Source organism: Cupressus sempervirens, chromosome 3, assembly GCF_028749045.1.
Source record: "Cupressus sempervirens isolate cs-2001-9-10 chromosome 3, ASM2874904v1, whole genome shotgun sequence".
NCBI classification, from domain to species: Eukaryota; Viridiplantae; Streptophyta; class Pinopsida; order Cupressales; family Cupressaceae; genus Cupressus; species Cupressus sempervirens.
The window spans coordinates 329,217,964-329,241,617 of NC_143120.1; the positions used below are offsets into that span (position 1 = coordinate 329,217,964).

The 23,654-nt window shown below is 33.8% G+C and overlaps 1 protein-coding gene across 1 annotated transcript in view; it reads left to right on the plus strand.

The window, feature by feature from the left end:
- The window catches only part of LOC149566326 (D-mannose binding lectin protein with Apple-like carbohydrate-binding domain-containing protein), a 32,664-nt gene extending 16,568 nt beyond the window's left edge, over positions 1–16,096 (plus strand). Inside the window, exon 2 of the mRNA XM_089819737.1 lies at positions 15,796–16,096. Within this exon, the coding sequence (XP_089675863.1) occupies positions 15,796–15,801 (6 nt within the window). The 3' untranslated portion in view covers positions 15,802–16,096. The remainder of the gene's footprint in view (positions 1–15,795) is intronic.
- The last annotated feature ends 7,558 nt before the right edge of the window (positions 16,097–23,654 follow it).

Genomic DNA, 23,654 nt, shown 5'->3' on the forward strand with positions numbered 1-23,654 from the left:
CCTTTTTGTTTCTTGAATAAGGGTTGTCTCAGTGCAAAGTTGTTTCCTGTGAAGGCTTTCTACTTAGTAAATCAGTCATATGAGCTTGGAATGTCCTAATTTTAGAGGCGGTTGCTCATCTTAGATATATCAGCCTACCAGTTGAGGCACAATGCCATATCATGAGTATTCATGGATTTATTGCAGATTTTTGGTATGCAATTTTGGTATAAAACTTCAGGCTTACTGTTGAAGGCTTTAGAGGCCTCAACTGGGCTTCGAAATGCAGTCGACTAGAGCTTACATGAGTTAGCCCCTATAGATTAGAAGTTGAGCATTTTGAAATGGGGTTATAATAGAAAATGAGAGCAACGACTTGAAAGTTATGGCCTTCCAAAGTTGGGCCAACCAAAATTTCTAAAATAAATGTCAAAGGTGCATTAGATTGACTCTATATGTTATTTTAGGGTTAGTTGGTCTCAAGGGTTAGGGTTTGATGTCTAGAAATTTCTCGGGTGATGTAAAAATGTCTATTTAAAGAATGCTCGTACATTGTCTAGGACAACTTTGAGTGATAGTTCACAACTCTATGTTACAAATTATTGTAAGAAAGATGCCTAGGTGGGCTTACATATTGTATTTTAAAATTTTATAATTATGCATTTATGACCATAATAAGCAGCCCATATTTTGTTCTCACCAATTGCTATTATTTCTTTGTTTTTGTTATATGTTTGGGGTATTAAGGGGAGCACCCTTAATCAAGTGGTATCAAAGTAGACATTCCTAAGCATGTAAATAGAATGCCAACTGTGAGGAAGTTGCACTAGGACCATGGTTTGGGCTGAGCTTGTAGACATATTGCCGATTGTGAGGTAGTTTGCACTAGGGTTTCAACAAAAGCACCATGAAGAGAGCGTGGTGGGAGAGTCATATGTGTTACACCTAAGGGTTTTAGAGCCCTCTAGAGATAGATGCAAGCATCAGAGGAACAAATCTTGCCGTACGAGATGAAAGAGAGGATGAAGACAAAGAAGAAGTAAGTGTTGAAGAAGAGGCGGTTCTAAAGCAGAAGAAGAAAGACTTTTTGAGGCCATTTCTAAGATTAAAAATAAAAAACCTAAGTTTGAGGTTCCCACATTTTTGGAAAATCTTAACGTAGAGGAGCTAATCGATTGGATCAACGAATTGGAGGAATACTTTTGAGTATGCAAATATTGAGGATTCTGATAGGGTCAAGTTTGTGAAGGGAAAATTGAAGGGACATGCGAAGATCTAATGGAAGAAGATTCAATTGGAGTGGAATAGAAGAGGGAAGGACAAAATCACTATATGAGATATGATGATAGCTAAATTGAAGTGACAATTCATTCCCATGGATTATGAGCTTGATCCACTAAAGAAAATGCAAGGGTTGAAGCAACCAAGAAGATCTGTTGAGGAGTATACTGAGGAGTTTTACCGTGTTCTCATTAGAACTAGCCATGTAGAAGTTGATAAAGAGAAAGTCGGCCATTATCTTAATGGGTTGAGGCCAAGCATTAAGGAGGAGTTGAGTCTAGTCTGAATTTACAATATTGAAGAGTCATACCAGTTTTCCATAGGAGTTGAGGAAAAGATGAACAAGAAGTTTGTTAACAAGAATAGTGGAAGAGGTTGCGATGGAGGATTTGGTTGATGGTCTAATGGAGGCCAAAATGAAGATCATAAGAACAAGGATGAGGCTAGAAGTAGCAGTCTGAACTAGAGGGGAAACAATTCCAATCGTTTCTAAGATTAGAACAATAAAGATTAGAGAGGAAGAGGAAGAGAGCAAGGATCTAGAAAAGGAGGTTTTCGTGGAATTTTTTTTCACTACAGAGAATAAGGGCATAGAGCATTTGAATGTTCCTAGCGCCAAGGAAGGACACATCGCAGAACAAAAGGCCAAGTCAGAGTTGTACGTGTTGATGATGCCAAATCATCCCATTCTGAAGATGCTAAAAGAGGAGAATTCCTAGTTGATAGGAGAGTCTTGCTGAGTGGTGAGAATGAACCTGATCAAAGGAGGAGTTTGTTTCACACAAGATGCAAATGTGAAGATAAGTGTTGTGATGTGATTGTTGATGGTGGAAGAACTCACAATTTGGTGTCAGAAAAGATGGTCACGAAGTTAAATCTCAAGAGACAGAAACACCTATGTCCATACCGTATTGCCTTGGTGCAAGATGACCATAAGGTCATGATCAATGAGTACCACCTAGTGATCCAGATTATCCAAAACGATCAAATGTTTGAATTTTTTTTCATATTTGTTTAAAAAGTTTTTCTAGGCCTTTTTGATTGGCTTTTTCAGAGGTCTTTTGCTTAAAATTTCAAGTTGAAACTCTCATTGGTCCCTTGAATTGAGTAGCTAAAGGCTCGTTGTTTTAGGAACTAAAATTAGATTTTTAGTTCTTTCCAATAGTGTAAACGGTATTGAATTTTGAGCTCTAGGTCAAAAGTTATGACCCTGACAAGTTGGGGTAAATAAACACCTAGTTTTGAATAGTTTTAATTAAATATTATTGTTTTTATTATAGCCACATATATATTTCGAATTCATGGCTATGGTGACTTTTGATGTTCCATCATTATATATATTTTTACATTTTTGAATAATATGATGGCTTTTGGTTTGCATACAAATCTTTTGAGTTTTTGCAAGTTTTTCTAGAAATTGAACATTGATATCACATGTACTTGATCCTCACCAGATATTATGTTTCACCCCATTTCTTAAAGCATATCACCTACTGAAGTTCAATATTGGAAGCTACTAAGATGAGGTGCTTTGTGATATCATACCTATGGACATATGTCATATGTTATTGGGTAGATCGTGGTAGTTTGACAGACATGCTGTACATGATAGACGAGCAAATACCTACACTTTGACAAAGGATGAAGTGAAACACAAGTTGAAGTCGTTGAAGGAGAAAGAAGAAAAGGTATGTAGTGCAGTCAGAATGGGTTTTGTTGACAGAAAGGAGTTTCTCAAAGGTATGAATGATGAACATATGTGTTTTGCTATAATCCCAAAAGATGGTAAAGAAGAAGTAAATGAGGTACTTGCAAAAGTTGTATATTATTGGAAGAGTTTTCTAATGTTGTGTTAGATAGTTGACTTGATGAATTGCCCCTAGTGAGGAAGATTAGTCATCAGATGAACTTGATCCCAGGAGCCAGTTTTTCAAACAAGGTAGCACACATAATGACACCAATAGGAAGTGAAGAGTTGAATAGACAAGTGCACGAGTTGTTGTCGAAGAGGATGATTTGAGAGAGTCTGAGTCCATGTGTTGTTCCAGCAATATTAGCACCAAAGAAGAATAGTGAATGGAGGATGTGTACAGATTCTTGAGCTATCAACATAATCAGAATCAAGTACCTGTTTCCATTGCCATAGATGGATGATATTATGGAATGTTTGAGTGGAGGTGTGTATTTCACAAAGATAGATATAAAGACTGGGTACCATCAGATTCACATTAGAAAAGGGCTAACCAAGCATCGAGCACTTTCATGAGGCTCATGAATAAGGTACCGAAGGACTTTCTAGATAAGTTTGTCATTATTTACCTAGATAATATTTTGATCTTTAGCAAGACATTAGAGGAGCATTTGATGCATATTCGTAAGGTGTTTGTGAAGTTGAGGGAAGAAAAGTTGCTGGTAATTCTAAAGAAGTGTAGTTTTGTGAAGGAGTTACCTTGGATTTGTAGTTTCAGTAGAAGGTCTAAAAATGGACCATGAGAAAGTGAAGGCTATCTTTGAATGGCCTACTCCAAGGAGTGCGACCGAGGTAAGATCTTTTCATGGATTGACTAGTTTTTATAAAAAAATTATCAGAGGTCTTAGTAGTATTTGTCGACCTTTGGATGAAACAATGAGAGGGGGTATGAAATAACTGAAGTGGACTGCAGGAGTAGATAAGAGTTTAATCAGTTGAAACACTTCCAATGTTTAATAAGGTGTTTCAAGTAGATTGTGATGCTAGTGGTATTGCAATAAGAGCTATTTTGAGCTAAGAAGGTAGACCTATTGCTTATTTAGTGGGAAGCTGAATGATGCCAAAAGAAAATATTATGTTTATGATACAATTTTTTATGCTATAGTTCAAGCGTTGAAGAAGTGGATACACTATATTCTTCCTAAGGAGTTTGTTTTGTATACTGATCATCCAGCTTTGTAATATTTGAATAATCATGAAAATTGAACCAAATGCATTTGAAGTTGGTTAAGTTTTTCAAAGTTATACATTTGTTTTGAAACATAGGAGTAGGAAGTCTAATAGAGTTGTAGATGCTCTTAGTGTTAGCATGTATGCTGATGCTATGGGGGAGTATTGCAGAACATTGATATGATGTATAACTGTGTTTGTCATTGATGACAACATAGTAATAAGTTAGTAAAAATTGGTAGAGTAGGACATTGTGATTTTTTTTATCAAGGACAATACATTGCATATCTGCTCATGCGTAGTTATCAGCATATACTACAACATGTATGTGACATATTGGCAAGTGTGCAGAACTTGAATGGACAGTGTACAAAAGTTATTAATGATTTACAGAGAACCGCAGGGAAACAGAGCATTGGGAAAACAATTTCTATTATATTATTGATATAGCACATTATGTTTGGAATGAAGGGTTGCATAGTTAACCAAAGGTAGTACACTAACCACTGATGATGTCAGCGAGTGCGTAGGTACAAAATTCGCACGTGTGGAAGATTGTGTCTAATTGGGAGCCGACAACATTAATTAAATGTGTATTTCATTTAATTAACTTATAATAAAGTATGGAACTGACTCAATGAATTAATATTGAGTTTGGTATAAAGGAAAGATATTTTTCGAGTTTTAGACATCATCATTGGAGATTAAGAAGTAGAGAAGAATTGCGAATTATGAAGTAGAGGAGCAGAGTAATCTGCTAATGCGTGACCTCAAGGGTTATTGCTGATGGGTTCAGAGTTCTAGATCTGATTGCATGATCTGAAGGTGAAGAAGTCTGATGTACTGGACAGAGGAAGAAGTGAAATATTATTTCACATATATTATTTTGAAATGAATAGTACCGAGATCAATTGGACAGTGGATTCGTTGATCTAATCTTGAAGCTGTTTGGACAGTAGGTTTAGTTGCCTTCTACAGCTCCTAATAGGGTTGGAATCTCCTAATAGGGACTCTTTGTACTAAGTGTTGTAACAAACTCCTAATAGGCTCCATCCTCTAACAACGAATATTTAGATTAGTACATTATTTTATGGGCATCATTCCCACCAGGGTTTTCCCTTTGATCAAGGGTTTCCCTAGTCAACGTATCTGGTGTTATTGTGTATGCGCATTTCTTTATGATTGTTGTTTACTTGGCTGAATATTTAAGAATTGCTCAAGATTAATATATAACTAGTTCACCCCCCCTCTCAGTTATATTGGTGGTCTACTATTTCTAACAATTGGTATTAGAGCTTTAGTTCCTTGAAGGAAAGTTTAACAACTTTGAGAGATCCATGGAAATTTTTATAGAAAGGAGAGTCCTAGATTCGATGGCACAAACTATGACAGCTAGAAGGATAAAATGAAGACTCATCTCTTGTGCATGGGTCCAGGATATTGGCTTGTAACCAAGATATCTTAAAATATTGCTAAAGAAGACAATCCTGATACCTATACAGAAGAACAAAGAGAAGTGTTTATGTGCAACATAAGGGCAAGATAAGCAATATTGTCAGCATTACCTGAAAGTGAGTATAGTTACGTAAAATTACTTAAAACATCTCATGAAATTTGGAAAAAAATAGAGGCTAATTATGAGGGTGATACACATGCAAAAAGGGTTAGATTGCAAAATTTGTATTGCGATTTCCAAGATGCTATAATGGTGGAAGATGAATCTATAAGAGGCTATGTTTGGAGAAAATCCGAGATTTTTGCAGGAATCACATCTCTTGATGGAAATAAATTTGATGATGAAGTGATATGGAAGATTTTGAAAAGTCTGACACCACCTTTCAAGATAGTAGCACAAATGATTTAGCTGATGATACCTTGTACTACTGATTTCACCAAAGAGACATTGCTTGGTAGATTGGAAGTTGTAGAATTTGATCTCAAACAGTCTAGAGAATTGGCAAAAGTTGAGACAACATTCAGTGCACTAAACATCAAACTTGGTTTTATTAAGGAGCACAAAAGCACATGGAGACATTGCTAGCAACATCAAGTCCATTGAAGAAAAGATCCAAGAGGGAGTAGCTCTTTTTGTGGAAAGAGAAAAAGATAGTAAGAATATCTTCAAATGTTGGACATGTAATGAATATGGTCATTATGCATCTAAGTGTCCTAAAAAAGAAAGAAAGTATAAGGGAAGGTTCAAGTCTAGAAGACTTAGAAATTGTTTGTATGCTAATGAAGAAGAAGAAGAAGAAGAAGAAGAAGAGGAATATGATGAAAACAAGTGTGAAGACAAATTAGGATTCGTAGCTATAAAGGGGGATGATCTTGGCAGAGAAATTAGAGAAGAAAGTGCACTGATCTCACAAGTTGAAAAGAAAGATTGGATAATTGATAGTGGTTGTTCACATCGCATGACTGGTGATATGAGCAAGTTTGTCAAATTCAAAAGCCATGATGGAGGAATTGTTAGAGTAGGAAACAATGCAGCCTGTCATATTACAGGAATTGGATCTATCACACTTGATGGTAAAACATACACTAATGATGTTTACTTTGTTGATGGACTGAAGCATAACCTGTTGAGCGTTGGACAACTTATGGACAAAGGTTACCAATTGAAGTTTGGTAATAACACATGCATTATCAAAAAAAAGGAAGGAAAACTTCTTGGTACTAACGCAAGAACCAGAGGTAATGTATTTTAGTTAAACTCCTCTGAAATAACATGTTTGGTAGCTAAGATTGACAACCATTGACTATGGCATAGAATATTTTGTCACATTAACTTTGATAACATTGTGAAGGCCAGTAATACTCTTGTTGTAAAAGATTTACCTAAGATCACCAAGCCCACTAATGCTATTTGTAAGGAATGTATTTTGGCTAAGCAGAAGAGAGTCTCATTTCCTAGCAAGCAATTTTGTACTACACAAAAGCTGAAACTGATTCATACAGATCTGAATGGTCCTGCGAGAACAAGAGGATACTATGGAGAAAGGTACTCTATGATTTTTGTTGATGATTTCACTAGAATGATGTGGGTAGTTTTCCTTAAAGAAAAATCAGAAGCATTTGAGAAATTCAAGATATTTAAGAACCAAGTTGAGAATGAATTTGGAGTCAAAATCAAGAGCTTAAGATCAAGTAGAGGAGGAGAGTTCACCTCTAGAGAATTCAATATCTATTGTGAAGAGCTTGGTATCTTACGACAACTATCTTCACCCCATACACCTGATCAGAATGGAATTGTTGAAAGAAGAAACAAATCAATTGCTGAAGCAGCAAGTGCTATGTTATTTGAGAATGATGTACCAAAGACCTTCTAGAGAGAAGCAGTCAATACAACAGTATACACACTAAATAGAGTGCAGATTAGGAAAGGTATGGACAAAAAACCTTATGAGTTATGGTTTGGTCACTCACCATTAGTCAAGTACGTTAGGATATTTGGAAGCAAATGTTACATCAAAAGAGATGATGATATTGATAAGTTTGATCCAAGGAGTGAAGATATGTTTCTTGGCTATTCATTAAAAAGTAAAGCTTACAGATGTTTCAACTATAGAACAAAAACTATAGTAGAGTGCACAAATGTTAAAATTGATGAGAAATTTGGCATCAAGGAAAAGATAATGGATTATAACTCTGATGGAGATGATTACTCTAGAATGACTAACAAAAGTAATGAATTATTTCTCAAAACTAACAATGACTTGCAGAATAATGTGCAAATTGAAGATTTAAGAGAAGAACAAATCACAGTGCCTAAAATAAGAGTTGAAGCAACAACTCCTACTCCAAATATGAACATGATAAGACATTATCCTACTGACCAGATAATAGGAAGTAAAGAAAAATGAGTAATGACAAGGAGCAGAATTAATGAAGAACTATGTTTGATATCTCAAGTAGAACCAAGAAGCGCAGATGAAGCAATCAAAGATCATCACTGGATAAGAGCAATGGAGGAAGAACTCCAACAAATAATTAAAAATGAAACATGGGAATTAGTTCCTAGACTTAAGGACAAAAATGAGAATGGCACAAAATGGGTATTCAGAAATAAAATGAATGAACAAGGAGAAGTAATAAGGAATAAAGCAAGACTTGTATGCAAAGGCTACTCTTAGCAAGAAGTAATTGATTATGAGTAAACATATGCTCCTTCAGCAAAGATGGAAGCAGTTAGAATGTTCCTGGCATATGCAACAAACAAGAATTTTAAGGTATATCAGATGGATGTTAAATCAACATTCTTGAATGGAGAACTTGAAGAAGTTTACATTGAACAATTAGAGTGTTTTCCTTTAATAGAAGAGAAGGATATGGTTTGCACACTAAAGAAAGTATTGTATGGATTAAAGCAAGCACCAAGAACTTGGTATGCAAGGTTGGACAAATATTTAGCAAAGCTTGGATTTGCTAAAGGAACAATAGATCATAACTTGTACTTGAAGAAAATAGGAGATGATTTGCTAATAATTATTGTATTTGTTGATGACATCATTTTTGGTGGAAATGATGAAACCAGTAACAAATTTTCAGAAGACATGAAGAATGAGTTTGAGATGAGCATGATAGGAGAAATGAAATTCTTCTTAGGATTGCAGATTGTTCAGAACAAAGAAGGTATCTTTATCTCTCAGACCAAGTACTTAAAAGATTTGCTGAAAAGATTTGGTCCTGAAAATTGTAAACCTGTTGGAACTCCTATGGTAACCGGTCACAAGTTATCTAACAAGGATGAGACACCTATTGTTGAACAAAAGAAGTACAAAGCTATGATTGGAGGATTGCAGTATCTGATTCATAACAAACCATATATAGCTAATGTAGTAAGAATTGTGGCTAGATTTCAAGCTGATCTTAAAGAATATCACTATGTAGTAGTAAAAAGGATATTCAAATATCTGAAAGGAACATCCGATTACATCATTTGGTATGACAAGCAATCACTTTACTCTTTGTACTTATACAGATGCTGACTGGGCTGAAGATAGGGATGACAGGAAAAGCACTAGTGGAGGATCATTTTTCCTTAGAGGAAGACTAGTTTCTTGGCTCAACAAGAAGCAAAATTGTACCTCACAAAGTACTGGAGAGGCAGACTATGTTGCAGCAGCAAACAACTGTAATCAAGTCATATGGATGAAGTAGATGATGAAGGATATTGGAATTACATTGACAAAACCTGTTATCATTTGTTGTGATAACACAAGTACTATTAACATGTCTAAGAATCCTTGTTTTGCATTCTAAGACTAAACACATTGCCATAAAATATCATGTGTTGAGAGAGAAAGTAGCTGAGAAAGAAATCAGATTGGAGTACATTAATAGTAAAGAACAGATTGCAAACATTTTCACAAAGGCCTTGCCAAAGGATACAATTGAGTACCTGAGAGGCATGCTTGGGGTTATGCCCCTACCTAGCTCAGAATAAAAGATGCAAAAAGTGCATCAGTCCAAGGTATATAGCACCATTGTTAGACTGGACTATATGTTGATGCTTCCTCGATGGGGGAGTATCTATGATGAATAGAGTCAGTCAATGACTCTTGGAAATAGGTAATTGGTGTGCAACAGTGTCTTTTAGACACTTGTGTTGTTTATAGAACTATATGCAAAAGTTGTAAGGCAACAGACCGACTTGTGGTCGTGTTGATAGAGTGTTGTATGTCCAATTTTTTGTATAATTTTTGACATTGATGTCAATGGGGGAGAGAGTGACATGAAAAACATTAGAGAAAGTGTGTACTATGGGGGAGAAGTGTTGCAATAAAAGATTTGCATGAAGATTTGAGTGATGAAGAAACTCGTTGATATTCTTGGAACTAGATGTTTTTCATCTATGTTGCCATCAATGCCAAAGGGGGAGATTGTTAGCATGTATGCTGATGCTATGAGGTAGTATTGTATAACATTGATATGATGTATAATTGTGTTTGTCATTGATGACAACATAGTAATAGGTCAGTAAACATTGGCAGAGTAGCAGACTGTGATTTTTGTATTAAGGGCAATACATTGCATATCTGCTCATGTACAGTTACCAAGATATACTACAACATGTATGTGACATGTAAGCAAGTGCACAGAACTTGAATCGACAATGTACGAAAGTTATTAATGATTTATAGAGAACCGTAGGGAAACAGAGCATTAGGTAAACCGTTTCTATTATATGATTGATATAGCACATTGTGTTTGGAATGAAGGGCTGCATAGTTAACCAGAGGTAGTACACTGACCACTGATGATGTCAGTGAGTGCGCAGGTACGAAAGTCACACGTGTGGAAGATTGTGTAAAACTGGGAGCTGACAACATTAATTAAATGTGTATTTCATTTAATTAACTTATAATAAAGTATGGAGCCAACTCAAAGAATTAATACTGAGTTTGGTATAAAGGAAAGATATTTTTCAAGTTTTAGACATCATCATTGGAGATCAAGAAGCAAAGAAGAATTGCGAATTGTGAAGTAGAGGAGCAGAGTAATCTATTAATGTGTGACCTCAAGGGTTATTGCTAATGGGTTTAGAGTTCCACATCTGATTGCATGATCTTAAGGTGAAGAAGTCTGATGTACTAGATAGAGGAAGAAGCGAAAGATTATCTCACATCTATTATTCTGAAAGGAATAGTACCGAGATCAATTGGACAGTGGGTTCGTTGATCTAATCCTGAAGCTATTTGGATAGTAGGTTTAGCTGCCTTCTACAACTCTTAATAGGGTTGGAATCTTTTAACAAGGATTCAAAGCCTCTTAACAGGGTCTCTTTGTACTAAGTGTTGTAACATACTCCTAACAAGGTCCATCCTCTAACAAGGAATATTCAGATTAGCACATTATTTTGTCTGCATCATCCCCAATGGGGTTTTCCCTCTCATTAAGGTTTTCCCTAGTCAACATATCTGGTGTTATTATGTATGCAGATTTCTTTATGATTGTTGTTTACTTGGTTAAATATTTAAGAATTGCTCAAGATTAATATATAACCAATTCACCCCCCCAGCTCTGAGTTATATTGGTGGTCTACTATTTCTAACACTTAGTAGAAGATAACTACTATTGATAGAGATGCAAATTGAGGTGGTTGGGTTGAAGGAGCTCAATAATTTGTATCTAGAGGATCCTAATTTTTGGAAAGCTTGGAAGGCTTGTACATAACCTACTACACTTGATAGGAAAAAGTGGTTGAATTTCATAATCCAAGATGTTGTACTATTCAAGGGAAGCCAGTTGTGAATTCCTTGAAGTTCTATGAGAGAGATTCTCATCAAGGAGAAGCATAATGGAGGGTTGGCTGGACAATTTGGTAGAGATAAGACCATTGCTTTGGTTGTTGAGAATTATTATTGGCCACAGTTGCAACAATATGTGAAGAAGTTTGTTGAGAATTGTAGAGTATGTTAGATGGCAAAAGGAGGGAAGCTAAATACTGGGTTGTATCAGTCATTACCTGTATCAAAGAAGCCATGGGAGGATGCCATCATGAATTTTGTTCTTGGTTTTCCAAGGATACAATGAGGGCACGATTCCATATTTGTGGCGGTTGACAGATTTTCAAAAATTGCACATAAGACCATTACTTTGGTTGCTGAGAATTAATACTGGCCATAGTTGCAACAAGATGTGAAGAAGTTTGTGGAGAGTTGCAGAGTATGTCAGATGGAAAAATGAGTGAAGCATAATACTGGGTTGTATCAGTTATTACCTATATTATAGAAGCCGTGGGAGGATGTTAGCATGGATTTTGTCTTTGGTTTACCAAGAACACAATGAGGGCATGATTCCATATCTGTGGTGATTGACAGATTTTCAAAAATGGCACATTTCATTCCGTGCAAGAGGACTAGTGATGTTGTTCATGTAGTAGAGTTATTTTTCAAAAAAGTGGTGAGATTACATGGTCTTCCAAATAGTATATTTTCTTATCGAGATACCAAGTTTTTTGAGTATTTATGGTGAACATTGTGGAAGAAATTGAAGACAAATTTTAAGTTCAGTTCATCACATCATCCACCGACTTATGTACAAATAAAATTTGTGAACTAGAATTTGGGAAATTTGTTGTATTTGGTTAGAGATAAACCAAAGTGTTGGGAATTGATTTTACCACATGTGAAATTTTCTTACAATAACTCTGTCAATAGGAGTACTGGTAAATCACAATTCCATATTTTATATGGGAGCAGTCACATAAATGCTTTCGAATTAAGGCAGTTGGATAAGGGAGAAATAAGTAGTGTGGACGCAAAAGATTTTGTTGAACATTTGAAGAACATCCAAGAGGAGGTGAGGAAGCACATTATTAAGATGAATACATAGTAAAAAGCTAAGGTAGATGTGATAAGGAGGTATAAGGAATTTTAGATTAGAGATGAAGTCATGGGACATTTGAGAAAGGAGCTTTTCCAGTGGGTACATATATTAAGCTAAAAATGAAGAAGCTTGGACTGTGCAGGATATTGAAAAGACATGATTCTAGAAATACCTTATGAAGTAGAGTTGCTTGCTGCACATAATATTTCACTAGTATTTAAGATTTCAAATATGACATAGTATCATGAAGGAGGTGATGGAGATGAAGTTGCAGAAACACAATGGAGTATTTCAACAGCTAGTTCGACTACAAAGGAGATTGAAGAGATATTGGACTAGCGTCTTAGAAAAAGTACAAGGAACATAACTTATAAAGAGTACTTGGTCAAATGGAAAGAGAGACTAGTAGAAGATACATCATGGCTAGCAAGGGAGAAGGTTAACCATCTTGGTTTTCCTCTAAACATCTAAGACATGATAGGGTCGCTTCTCAAATTACTCCAAGTGTCTGATGGAGGAGCACCCTGGGTGTAAGAGCAATCTTGCATCACCCAAAAAGATATTTCCTTTTTGTTTCTTGAATAAGGGTTGCCTCAGTGTAGAGTAGTTGTTTGTGAAGACTTTCTACTTAGTAAGTTAGTCCTATGAGCTCAAAATGTCCTAATTTTAGAGGTGGATGGTAATCTTGGATATCTTAACATACCAGTTAAGGATCAGTGGCATATCATGAGTATTTTTTGATTTATTGCAGATTTTTGGGGTGCAATTTTGGTATAAAAACAGTAGGCTTGGTGTTGAAGGCCTTAGAGGCCTTAGATGAGCTCCAAAAGGAGTCAACTTTAACTTGCTTGAGTTAGGTCCTCCAAATTTGAGGATTCTAAAATGGTGTTATAATAGAAAATCAGAGTAATGGTTAGAAAGTTATGGCCTTATGAAGTTGGGACAACTAAAATTTCCAAAATAAATGTCAAAAGTGTATCAGGCCGACTCTATATGCTATTTTTGGGTTATTCCATCTCAAGGGTTAGGGTTTGATGTCTAGACACTTCTCAGGCAATGTAAAAATGCCTATTTAACGAATGCCCGTACATTGTCTAGGACAACTCTGGGTGATAGTTCACAGCTCTGTGTTGTAAATTATTCTAAGGAAGGTGCCCATGTGGGTTAGCATATTGTATTTCAAAATTATGCAATTTCGCATTTGTGGTGATAATAAGAATTCCATATTTTGTTCTTGCCAATTGTTGTTATTTCATTTTTTCTATCATGTGTTTGCAGTATTAAGGGGAGCACCCTTCATTAGAGGGAGTCAAGGAAATTGACCCTCTCAATCCCAATTCTAAAAGACTAGATCTAGAAATATTAGTGCTAACCAAAAAGAGAGAGGAACACGAATTCAACCTAGATCTACTAGGGGTAGAATAGAGGAAAAGATGCAAAAATCCTTGAGATTCCTGTGAGATAATGAAAGATAGGGCTAGATATGTAAATAAAGTAAATAAAGATGCTGAAATGACAAGGAAGGTGGAGGACAAACCTTTTAGATATGATTTTATGATTGTGGTGCTACTCAAAATAGAAAAATAATTTCAAATCTTGGATTAAAATGTTAAAATCTACAAAACTTGGAAATCATACAATGATATGATAGGGGTGACATCTATTGATGATGAATTCTAGGGTAACCTCCTTCGACCATGTAAAATTGTATCTGACGTTGATTTTGATTTTAAACTTCCAAAGAAAGCTGAAAAGGGTATCCTAATCCACAACTTGTAATAAAAAGGTTTTTTGTTGTTGATATGAGGGGGTGTTATTTCATTGGTCAAACCTCAGTTTAGGGATTAACCTTTCATCGAAATCATTGAAATGCAAAAATGTGAAGTAAATGTACAAATTCACCTTACAATAGTAGGATCTCTTGAATCACATGCAATATGCCTACTTCACGAATTGATTTGGATCAAGAAGATGGAGATGAATGAATGTAGAAGATGTGCAAAGGACCTTGAATACATTGAAGAAGATCTTGTAGATAAACTCTTTCAATTTTTTGAATGCTTAAATCCTTGATCTTTAATAGAGGAATTGCTTAAAGAATGCTTGAGGACTTCAATGCTTAAAAAATTGAATGCTTGAACACTGGAGTGTTTGATCATAGAATGCCCTTGGATCCAAAATGGAGCAAATGGAGTGTTTGTAAAGGGCTCATAATTGAATAACTCCCACAAGCCAACTCACTTTGGAATTAATACCCTGAAGCTTTTAGGACACAGGACCTGAGTAGAGGACCCAATATAGGGCCCAAATAGGGATGCTCTATGTCCTTGATAGGCCCATCTTGGGGGTTGTGCATCTAGGATGCACTATGTCCCTTCAATTAGGGCCTACAATATCTAAGATTCCCTTGGGATCCTGTAATAGATCTCAAATCCTAGAGAGGAGGTACATAATATGAGATATAGCTGTTTCAGTGCATATAAGATATTTTGAGTGATTGGAGGAAGGAAAGGGAGTACCTAGGTGGTTAGATCCCACCTCGAGCTTTACACCATGAAAATAGGAGCTTTAAAGAGGATCAATTAGGTCTCACCCAATTCCACCTAGGGGCAAGGATAAAATCTAGAAATAAGAAGAAGAAATAAAAGGAGATGATTATCTCATATTAAATAGGTGTTAAACCTTCATTAAATTGGAATGCTTTCAATTTAAGATGGTACATTGCATTAAAAAAAGAGCTTTAAAATGGGATATGGACTTTCACCATAGTTTTATGGTAAATAATTTTGAGGGATATCATAGCTTCAACCTACAACTACCCTGGTATACAGATATGCAAAATGTGTACGAAGAGAGAACTTATCTGAATTGTTGATGGGATATGGCATGACTCAATTTTAGACTTGTTATCTTTTTGGACAAATTATGTGACTTGACTTTGTTTGACTTTGATTATGATTCAACTTGAGTCAAAATGCCATGGATTTCCTATTTTAGATCTTATTGGTCGATGTTAATTAGATGGATAAATTTAACTTACATGTTGTTATTTCTTATATGAGTTGTGTTAATATGATAGATGTTTTATTTTCAATTATATGAGATTGGGAAAAGGGGAATGCTAAAGTAATGGTGATTATTATTTAGAATATCTTGATCATGATGATATCATGAAATTTTTATGAAATTGATATAATTTATATTTTGTCCATTGATGTAATCTTTTGGATAATGGAACTGGGAATACTGACTAAATGGTGCTTTTTGAGTTTGTGAGTGTGCAGGAATGAAGGCGAAAGAGTGGTTGAGGTAGATGAGGCTAGCTCCTCGGAAGGGTTGGTTTGGATCATTTGGTGTAGGCATGCACACACACAGTTAATATGTTTCATTTTGTTATACATCACATACTTTGATCGTCAATTTAGGTGAATTATGCAAAATTGTTTACTTGATTTATTAAAAATCTTGATTTAAAAAGTAAACTCACTCTTCTTCCTTTCCTTGATATTATAACATGCTTGAATTCAAACTCTAGTTACGAGTTGAGGAATTTAATTTGCATTAAATACAACTAAGATTATTAAATCATTTTGCAAATTTAACTAGAGTCATATCACAAAATCGGTGGAAAATGAATTAAAGTCCAAGACTTTCACTTAACCTTCCATAACATCAGTTAGCCAAAAAGAAGGAACAATAATAATGAGGGGAGTTTGTTCTTTAAGAGAATAGGGACTTAACGAAGAGGGGATATACCATATAGAAACGATTTTCTCTGAATGGTAGAAAAAAGGAAGAAGAGGTATGGAGCTGAATAGGAAGTTGGAGAAAAAGAAAAAGTGAGGCAACTTTGTTCTTCCTTACTCTTTGGAGCATTTGCGAACGTTTTGGGCACATCCAGATTCCCCTTCTTATTTCCTCTGTCAGTTTATTTTAACAACTTGAGTAGATTGTCCCATATGCTGTTTACTTTGGAGCTTATTATGGTGACAATAAGATGTGTTGGTGGAACAAATTAGAAGTTTTTTAAAACTTAGTTTTCTTTCAAATTGATGTACTTTTTGGTTTTGAATTTTCACTTGGCACTATTGTATCTAGGGTTTTATGTTATTCGTAACTAGTTATATGATGAGTGAGACCATGACTAATAAATTCTTCATGACATTCGTACGAGTGGAAATTGAGTATCTTGTGTTTGAAATTGGTAATGGTTCTTGTGGTTTTGATGATACCAGTCTTATTAGTTCTTGCCACATGCAGGATACTGATGGATTCATTCAATTCATTTTTCTAATTAGATTAGCCAATCATATCACAAAACTAAAAAAAATAAAATCTAACTTCTATAGTTCACATCTATTTTTCATTTTATATGATTTTTAAGTCTTATTTTTCTTTAATCCTATTGGATCACATTAATTTCACTAGGGGATAAAATTATTATTTTTTAACAAAAAATATAATTTTTTTAAAACATAAAGAATCATTTTAGTAGACTATGTGCTTTAATTAATGTACATTAATTAGTATGCAACAAATTATTCACTGAGTGTACATTTAATGGAACTAAATTATCAATAGCAGATGCTACACCTACATGTAAAGTTTAAATTTTAATTATTTTTATTTTTAATTATTAGGTATCATAAATTATTAGTTTTAAAAAAGTATGAATATGTTAAATTAAACTAGTAATTTATAAATTATTTTTTATTTTAAATTTTAATTGTAAATGTTTGTCTCTTATATTTTTAATATTTAATTAGAAGTATTATAATCTTAAATTTATTATTTTAATTTATTTAATAATGTAATTATTTTTATGTTGATTTTTTTAAAAAAGTATCATTTTTTTAGTTTAATTAGTTTAAATATATAACTATTAATGTTCAATTTAGTAAAAACAAACAATTTGTTAATATAAAAAATATATTTTTTGATAATTAATTTTCTTTTCTAAACATATTTTTATTAATACTTAAAATAAATTAAAAAATTTAAATTTATTTATCAATACTTCTGAGTTAACATAAATTTCACATATTTAATTATCATTATAAAAATGTAATATTTTTAATAACATTGATTTACTATGAAAGTATTATAGAGATCTTAAGTAAATTTACATAATATATTTAATAGCATATTGTAAAGGGGGTATATTTTTTCTTAATTTTGGTTGGTTAGACAATTGTAGCTAGTTATGCACAAGTATGTTTCATTTGGAAAAGTAAATGCATTGAATAAATGTTACTTAAATATGTGATCAAAGAATAATTATTTGAATTTAAGTTTTCCAATTAGACTAGTATAATCTTTTGAAATTGTGTCTCTTGTGAATGAGATATCTCAAAAGCTATGTTATATCTATATGGTCTAACAAGTTCAAATAAGCCAAACATACATACATTTATAGAAAATCTTCCCATATGTTCCATCTTTCATTTATTTAATCATATTTTTGCAAGCTATTGGTAGGAACTTTGACACATTTCGTCTCTTGTTTAGATATGTGAATGTTTAGTTCCAAAGACATGCTGTAAATTAGGAACGATTTGGCTTAGCATTTTAAATTTGTTATACATCTTTCCATGTTTACCTTGGTAGCGACTGTTATGTCTTGAGTGCTTAAATAGTTTAGATATATCATTGATAGAATTCAAAACATGTTAGTTTTACTTTGACCAGACCAAACTATGGAAAATGGGAAAGCTATTTTTGTTGTTGATTAGGAAGAAAATCGAACTTGTGTTATGGATTCATGTTGGATAGGAATATAAATTCTTTCCAAGATGCATTTTTTGTAATGGGTTGTTTAGTTCAGAATTAATGTACTTGATTGTGTTGTATTTGCTTTGATAGTGTTTCTTATTTGATAGAATATTTTATTCTAAACTCAATAGAAACCATGACTTTTGGTCTTATCATATTAATAAAATCTCAACTACACTCCAACTCAGGTTGCGGCTATCCAATCCTAAATTTCATATAAATTGTTTTAAAGAAAACTTAGTTTTCTCCCACCTAATATATGATCTTCTTCAGATTTCTTTTTGTGCATTATCGTGTCTAAATGGTTTAGGTCTTTTAGTAGCCCGAGTCTGCAATACACCAAAATCACTCATAATAAACAAGAGACGTGATGCGTCATAGTTTCTGCCTAACACATAATGGTTGTAGAGGTGTAGATGAGTGAGAATAAGGTTAAATAGTTCTAAATTAACATTGTGAATGCATTAATTTTTGCCTAGAAATGCACTTGTGATTTGATAGAATGATTCATATTTTGTTATTAAGTTCTCGTGTTATATTATTATATATTTGGGTATTTAAGTCCAAGAATAAGAGGCCAAAGTACCCAATATGACACTAACTACCTAATATCATAGTACGATCAATACATATGCTTTAGACAAATTTGCATCTTCTACATTGACAACTTAAAATATGTGCAATGAGGAAAGTTATCCATACCAATATCTGAATTATAGAACTTGAAGAAGTGATGAAGCATTTGGAGTATCACATTATATGTTTAAGCATGTTATGCATGCTACTAGAGAACCATAAGTAGTTGGGAAAACTTCCTTAACGATTAATACATATAAATTTGATGTAAATGAATAAATATGATGTAATAAATAAGAAATAGAATATAACTATTTAATTTTAATACATAGTTTATAAAAACTTAATAATAATTTACATATCTTTTAGAATTGAATTATTTCTTTTTTGTGGTTATTTTCTTTAGTATGTTTTTTTGATGTAAAATATAATTATTAATTTAATATTAAAATATATATTTAAGTTTTAAATATATTTAAACTAAATGATAAATTGTTTAAATATAAAATATTAATAATAATAAATGATATAATTGACAAATTGTAACACTTATCAATTATACATATTACAAACACTATTATAAAATATAATTAAAAAATAATATTGCTTAATTTATTTTTACAAAAGTAAAATAGTAGTAATAATTTAACTACATTTATTAAAAAATCAAAGTTTTAAAAAAATTAGAAATTCAAATACAAAGATATAACATATTAAAATTATATTATTAGTGAGAATTAATATTGATTAGACATGTTGTGTGAGGTGGAAGATAAAATGATTGAAAAAATAATCTTATCAATAAATGTGGAAAAGATAAAGTTGTAATTAATGCATTCATTAATGCAATATGAAGTTAGAAAATATTTCTATTTTTGTGAAAGAAAATTAATTTTCTCCCCCACCAAAAATAGTATGGACCAATAGAATGTATGAAAAATGTGATTTATAAAATAATGAAAAATTAAAAAATGATATAAACATTTGAAGTTTCATATAATGTTTTAAATTCTTTGATTTGATTGGTCAGTGTTAATGTCATATTAGGAGTGACATGAATACATAAGTATTCCTGCCTATGACAGGAACTAATAAATCTTCGAATGGGAAATACATTGATATTTTTTCAATATCTATGAAAGAGACTTTAGCCACTTCTCGAAATGGCTAAGAGCATCTATGAGAAAGTACATGCTTGTGGTTCTTGTACCCAAAATAAATTAAGAAAAGTACATGTGGGTCACACCCTATTGAATAATGGTGTCATATATTTGAAAACTTTTCACCGCAACCAAGGATACAAGAGAATTCATTGCATTAGCTTTTTTAATACCGAAATCCCCAATGAGTATATACATTGTTGTAATATACAACAATAACAATCAAGCTTGAAATACTAGACTATAACGATTTGACTAGTCGTAGCTTAGGGATTGGTTTTGAGCAGAACAATATAACGTTAATGTTCTCGCCAGTAAGAAATATCTGTCAATATCTTACAGTCATAGCTCAAATTTGGAAGTTGGATTTGTATGGGATTTTTTTAAAGTTAATATTTCACTATTGTCATTCTTGAATATAGAGCAGAGCTATTTGAATTGAGTAGATATCAAATTGTCAAGTTAGAAAAATTATTACAGAGTAAGAGTCACATTTAGCTTATAAGTTATGACTTGACTCTTTATTTAGTTCTTGGTAATGAGTAGTCAAGTATCAGCTAAGCAGAGCTTTTATGATTTTTAAAAATTTGACAAGAATATATTAGAATAATATGAAATAAATTCTATAAACATATGAAATATGTCGTTTATCTATCAAAATGAATTAATGAGTGTAGGTAAAGGGTGAAGTTATTATTTAAGACATTAATAACACATTGTTTTCTTAGCATATCTTTGAGTGCTATTATTTTATGAATCAATTTCTAGGGGTGTTGAATATGGGAAAGAAGGGGAGGGTAGAAAATTGGAAGTCTTAATATGATATTCTTTCATTGCTACATGCTAGTTCTTTTACATACATTGGTTATTTGCTTGGCGAAGCTTAAAAGTTGAATGCATATGATTGAGATGCATGGTTATTATTTATTTCCCTCTTCCACATCCATGTTTAGATGCTACTCAGGTACATGGTTGCATAGTAGATTAGTCACATGGTTGCACCAGATCCATCCGATCTAATTGTCCCGGGTTGCTAGGCTTCTCGTGCCAAGGTCAGGGAGTTCTTCTTTTAGGAGGAACCTCAGGGAGCTAATCACTCTGTGGTTGGGTGGTAAAAGCTCTTGGGCCGCTCTTTCATCTCATAATAGCAGATGGTCAGCGTTCCGATGGCTTGGAGTTAGGATTACATGTGGATGGAGTCAAAGGTCCAATTATATGATTATTTTATAGTTTATATGTTGATTTATGATTATCATCTCATTTGATGTATTCATGATTCTTTATGTTCGACATGTAGGTCAACATACCCTTGACACGTGTTTGATGTGTAAGTTTTACGTCATTAGTATATTTTTGGAACTAACATGTGGTCGACAATGTAATCACATTTGAATAACAATATTATGGTGCTTATATGTAATAATAACATACGATCCTAGTTTTTGACTTGACTTAATGTCGTTGTGCATGTTTCCAACATTCATTGGAATGGAATCAATTTTGTAAATATAACGTTGTCTTGACTTTTCAATATTTTCTTTCCGCTTTACTTGGGTGATTTGAGTATGTGGCAATGATAAGAGAATTGGGTCTTTACATGTGGTATTAGAGTTGTGTTTAATGCTATGACCTATGGTCTATTTGATGCTAATGTTGCATGGTTTGCTCTTGGTATTGGAGTAAACTGCTACAATGTACTCCCGTAGAGCTAATAGGGCTGGAGGTAGCAATGGTGCCCAAGATGAGCCTAAAAACCAAAGGCTAGATAAAATCATGAGGCTCCTCACTTAGCAGGGATAGTGCATGGATGACATAGAAAATGCCATGAGAGGATGACAAGATGATGAGGATGAGCACATGGAAGCTATGCGTCAACAAGAAGAAGAACAAAAGAAAAGAGAGGAGGACCAATTGCTTGAGGCTTAGAGGAAACTAGAGGAGGATCAAAGGAATGAGGTGCAATCGAAAGAAGAAGGTGACCATAAGATTGTCATAGTAGTTCATGATAGGGTCCAAATTGTAGCAGACCTCAGTAAGGACCTCAAGAAGGTCACACTTCCTACCTTTAATGGTAAGACTTCAGGAGAGGAGGCAAAAGCTTGGATAGCTACCATGGAAACGTATTTCCTTGTTCGCAATTTCACCGAAAAATCTAGAGCAATATGGGCTACTTTTCAACTGGTTGGTGAAGCGACAACATGGTGGGAAAATGTTATGGTTGAGAAGAAGTTACAAAATGACGAGATATAATGGGAGGACTTCCTATAGCTTTTCTGTAAGAGATGGTTGTCTCAGTGTTTTATGACAAGGCATTTGAGTTCTATAAGCTGATTGAGGGAGTGATGTCACTCATGTAGTATCATGAATGGTTTTTCTGTCTAGTTAAATACGTTCCTTAGTATCAAAATGATGACTTGTTTAGGACTTGCAAGTTTGTCATGGGGTTGAGATCTATAGAGAGTTAGAAATACATGAGCTAGAGTCTATGGACTATGCACTTAGGAAGGCTCTAAAACAAGAATAGAGGTTGAAAGATTCAACTCCAGAAAAATCTTTCAATAATTGCACTTTCAAGAGGAAATTTCAAGGTAACAAGCGGCAGGGTGGTCAACAATAGATGCATAACATGAAGGGAAAGAGCCAAGAGGAATAAGGAAATAGAAATAACATGAATTTCCAAGGACAAAACATGGGTAGAGGTAGAAGCAACAATAGGAACAATAGTGGTAACAATCACTGGAATCAGAACAATGATAAATCAACTACATAACTAGGACCTCGTGATGGTTGTTTTGTATGTGGGGGTGATCACTATGCAGCTAGACGTCTTCATTGAACTACATCTAGAAATGGATCGAAAGTACAACATCAAATTCATGTAGCTGTGGACAATAGGCTAGCAAAGTTTTAGACAACTCCTTTGCAATTGACAGGTAAGTTTTATAGTTGTTAAGTTTCTATTTTGATTGATACTATAGCTATAGAATCTTTTATTGATCCTAGTGTAGTATCTAGACTTCTAGTTAGAGATGGTTATATGGATAACCCTTGGTTAGTTGAGTATGGAAACTGGGCAGAGTGATGAGTACAACAATGTCTATCATATAATGAGTTAGAACTTCCACCTTTCCACACACAAGTCAATTTGTATGTAGCTCCACTTGGGTCCTACGATGTTATTCTTGGCATTAATTGGATCATTGAGCATAAGGAAATAGTAAATTGTGAGGATAAGTTAGTAGAATGCTTGGATGAATTTGGGAATCCAGTAGTGGTGAATGGGGTTAAGAGGCCAATAGTATTAAGGCATATTTCAGCTATGCAGCTGAAGAAGGCTAAGAGGAAAGGATGTCAACTTTATGTTGCACATGTGAAGGATATTGGAGATCCTATACCTTCCACAGATGATTACCTAATATTATAGGAGTTTAAGGATGTCTTTCCTGAGGATTTACTCGAGGTACCTCCTAAGAGAGAGTTTGATTTCTCTATAGATATCAAGCTAGGTGCAAAGCCTCAATCCAAGGCACCCTACAGGATGACCACCACTGAGATGTATGAGCTTAAGGTATAGTTGAAAGAATTGTTGGACAAAGGATTTATACGTCCAAGTATGACACCATGGGGACCACTTG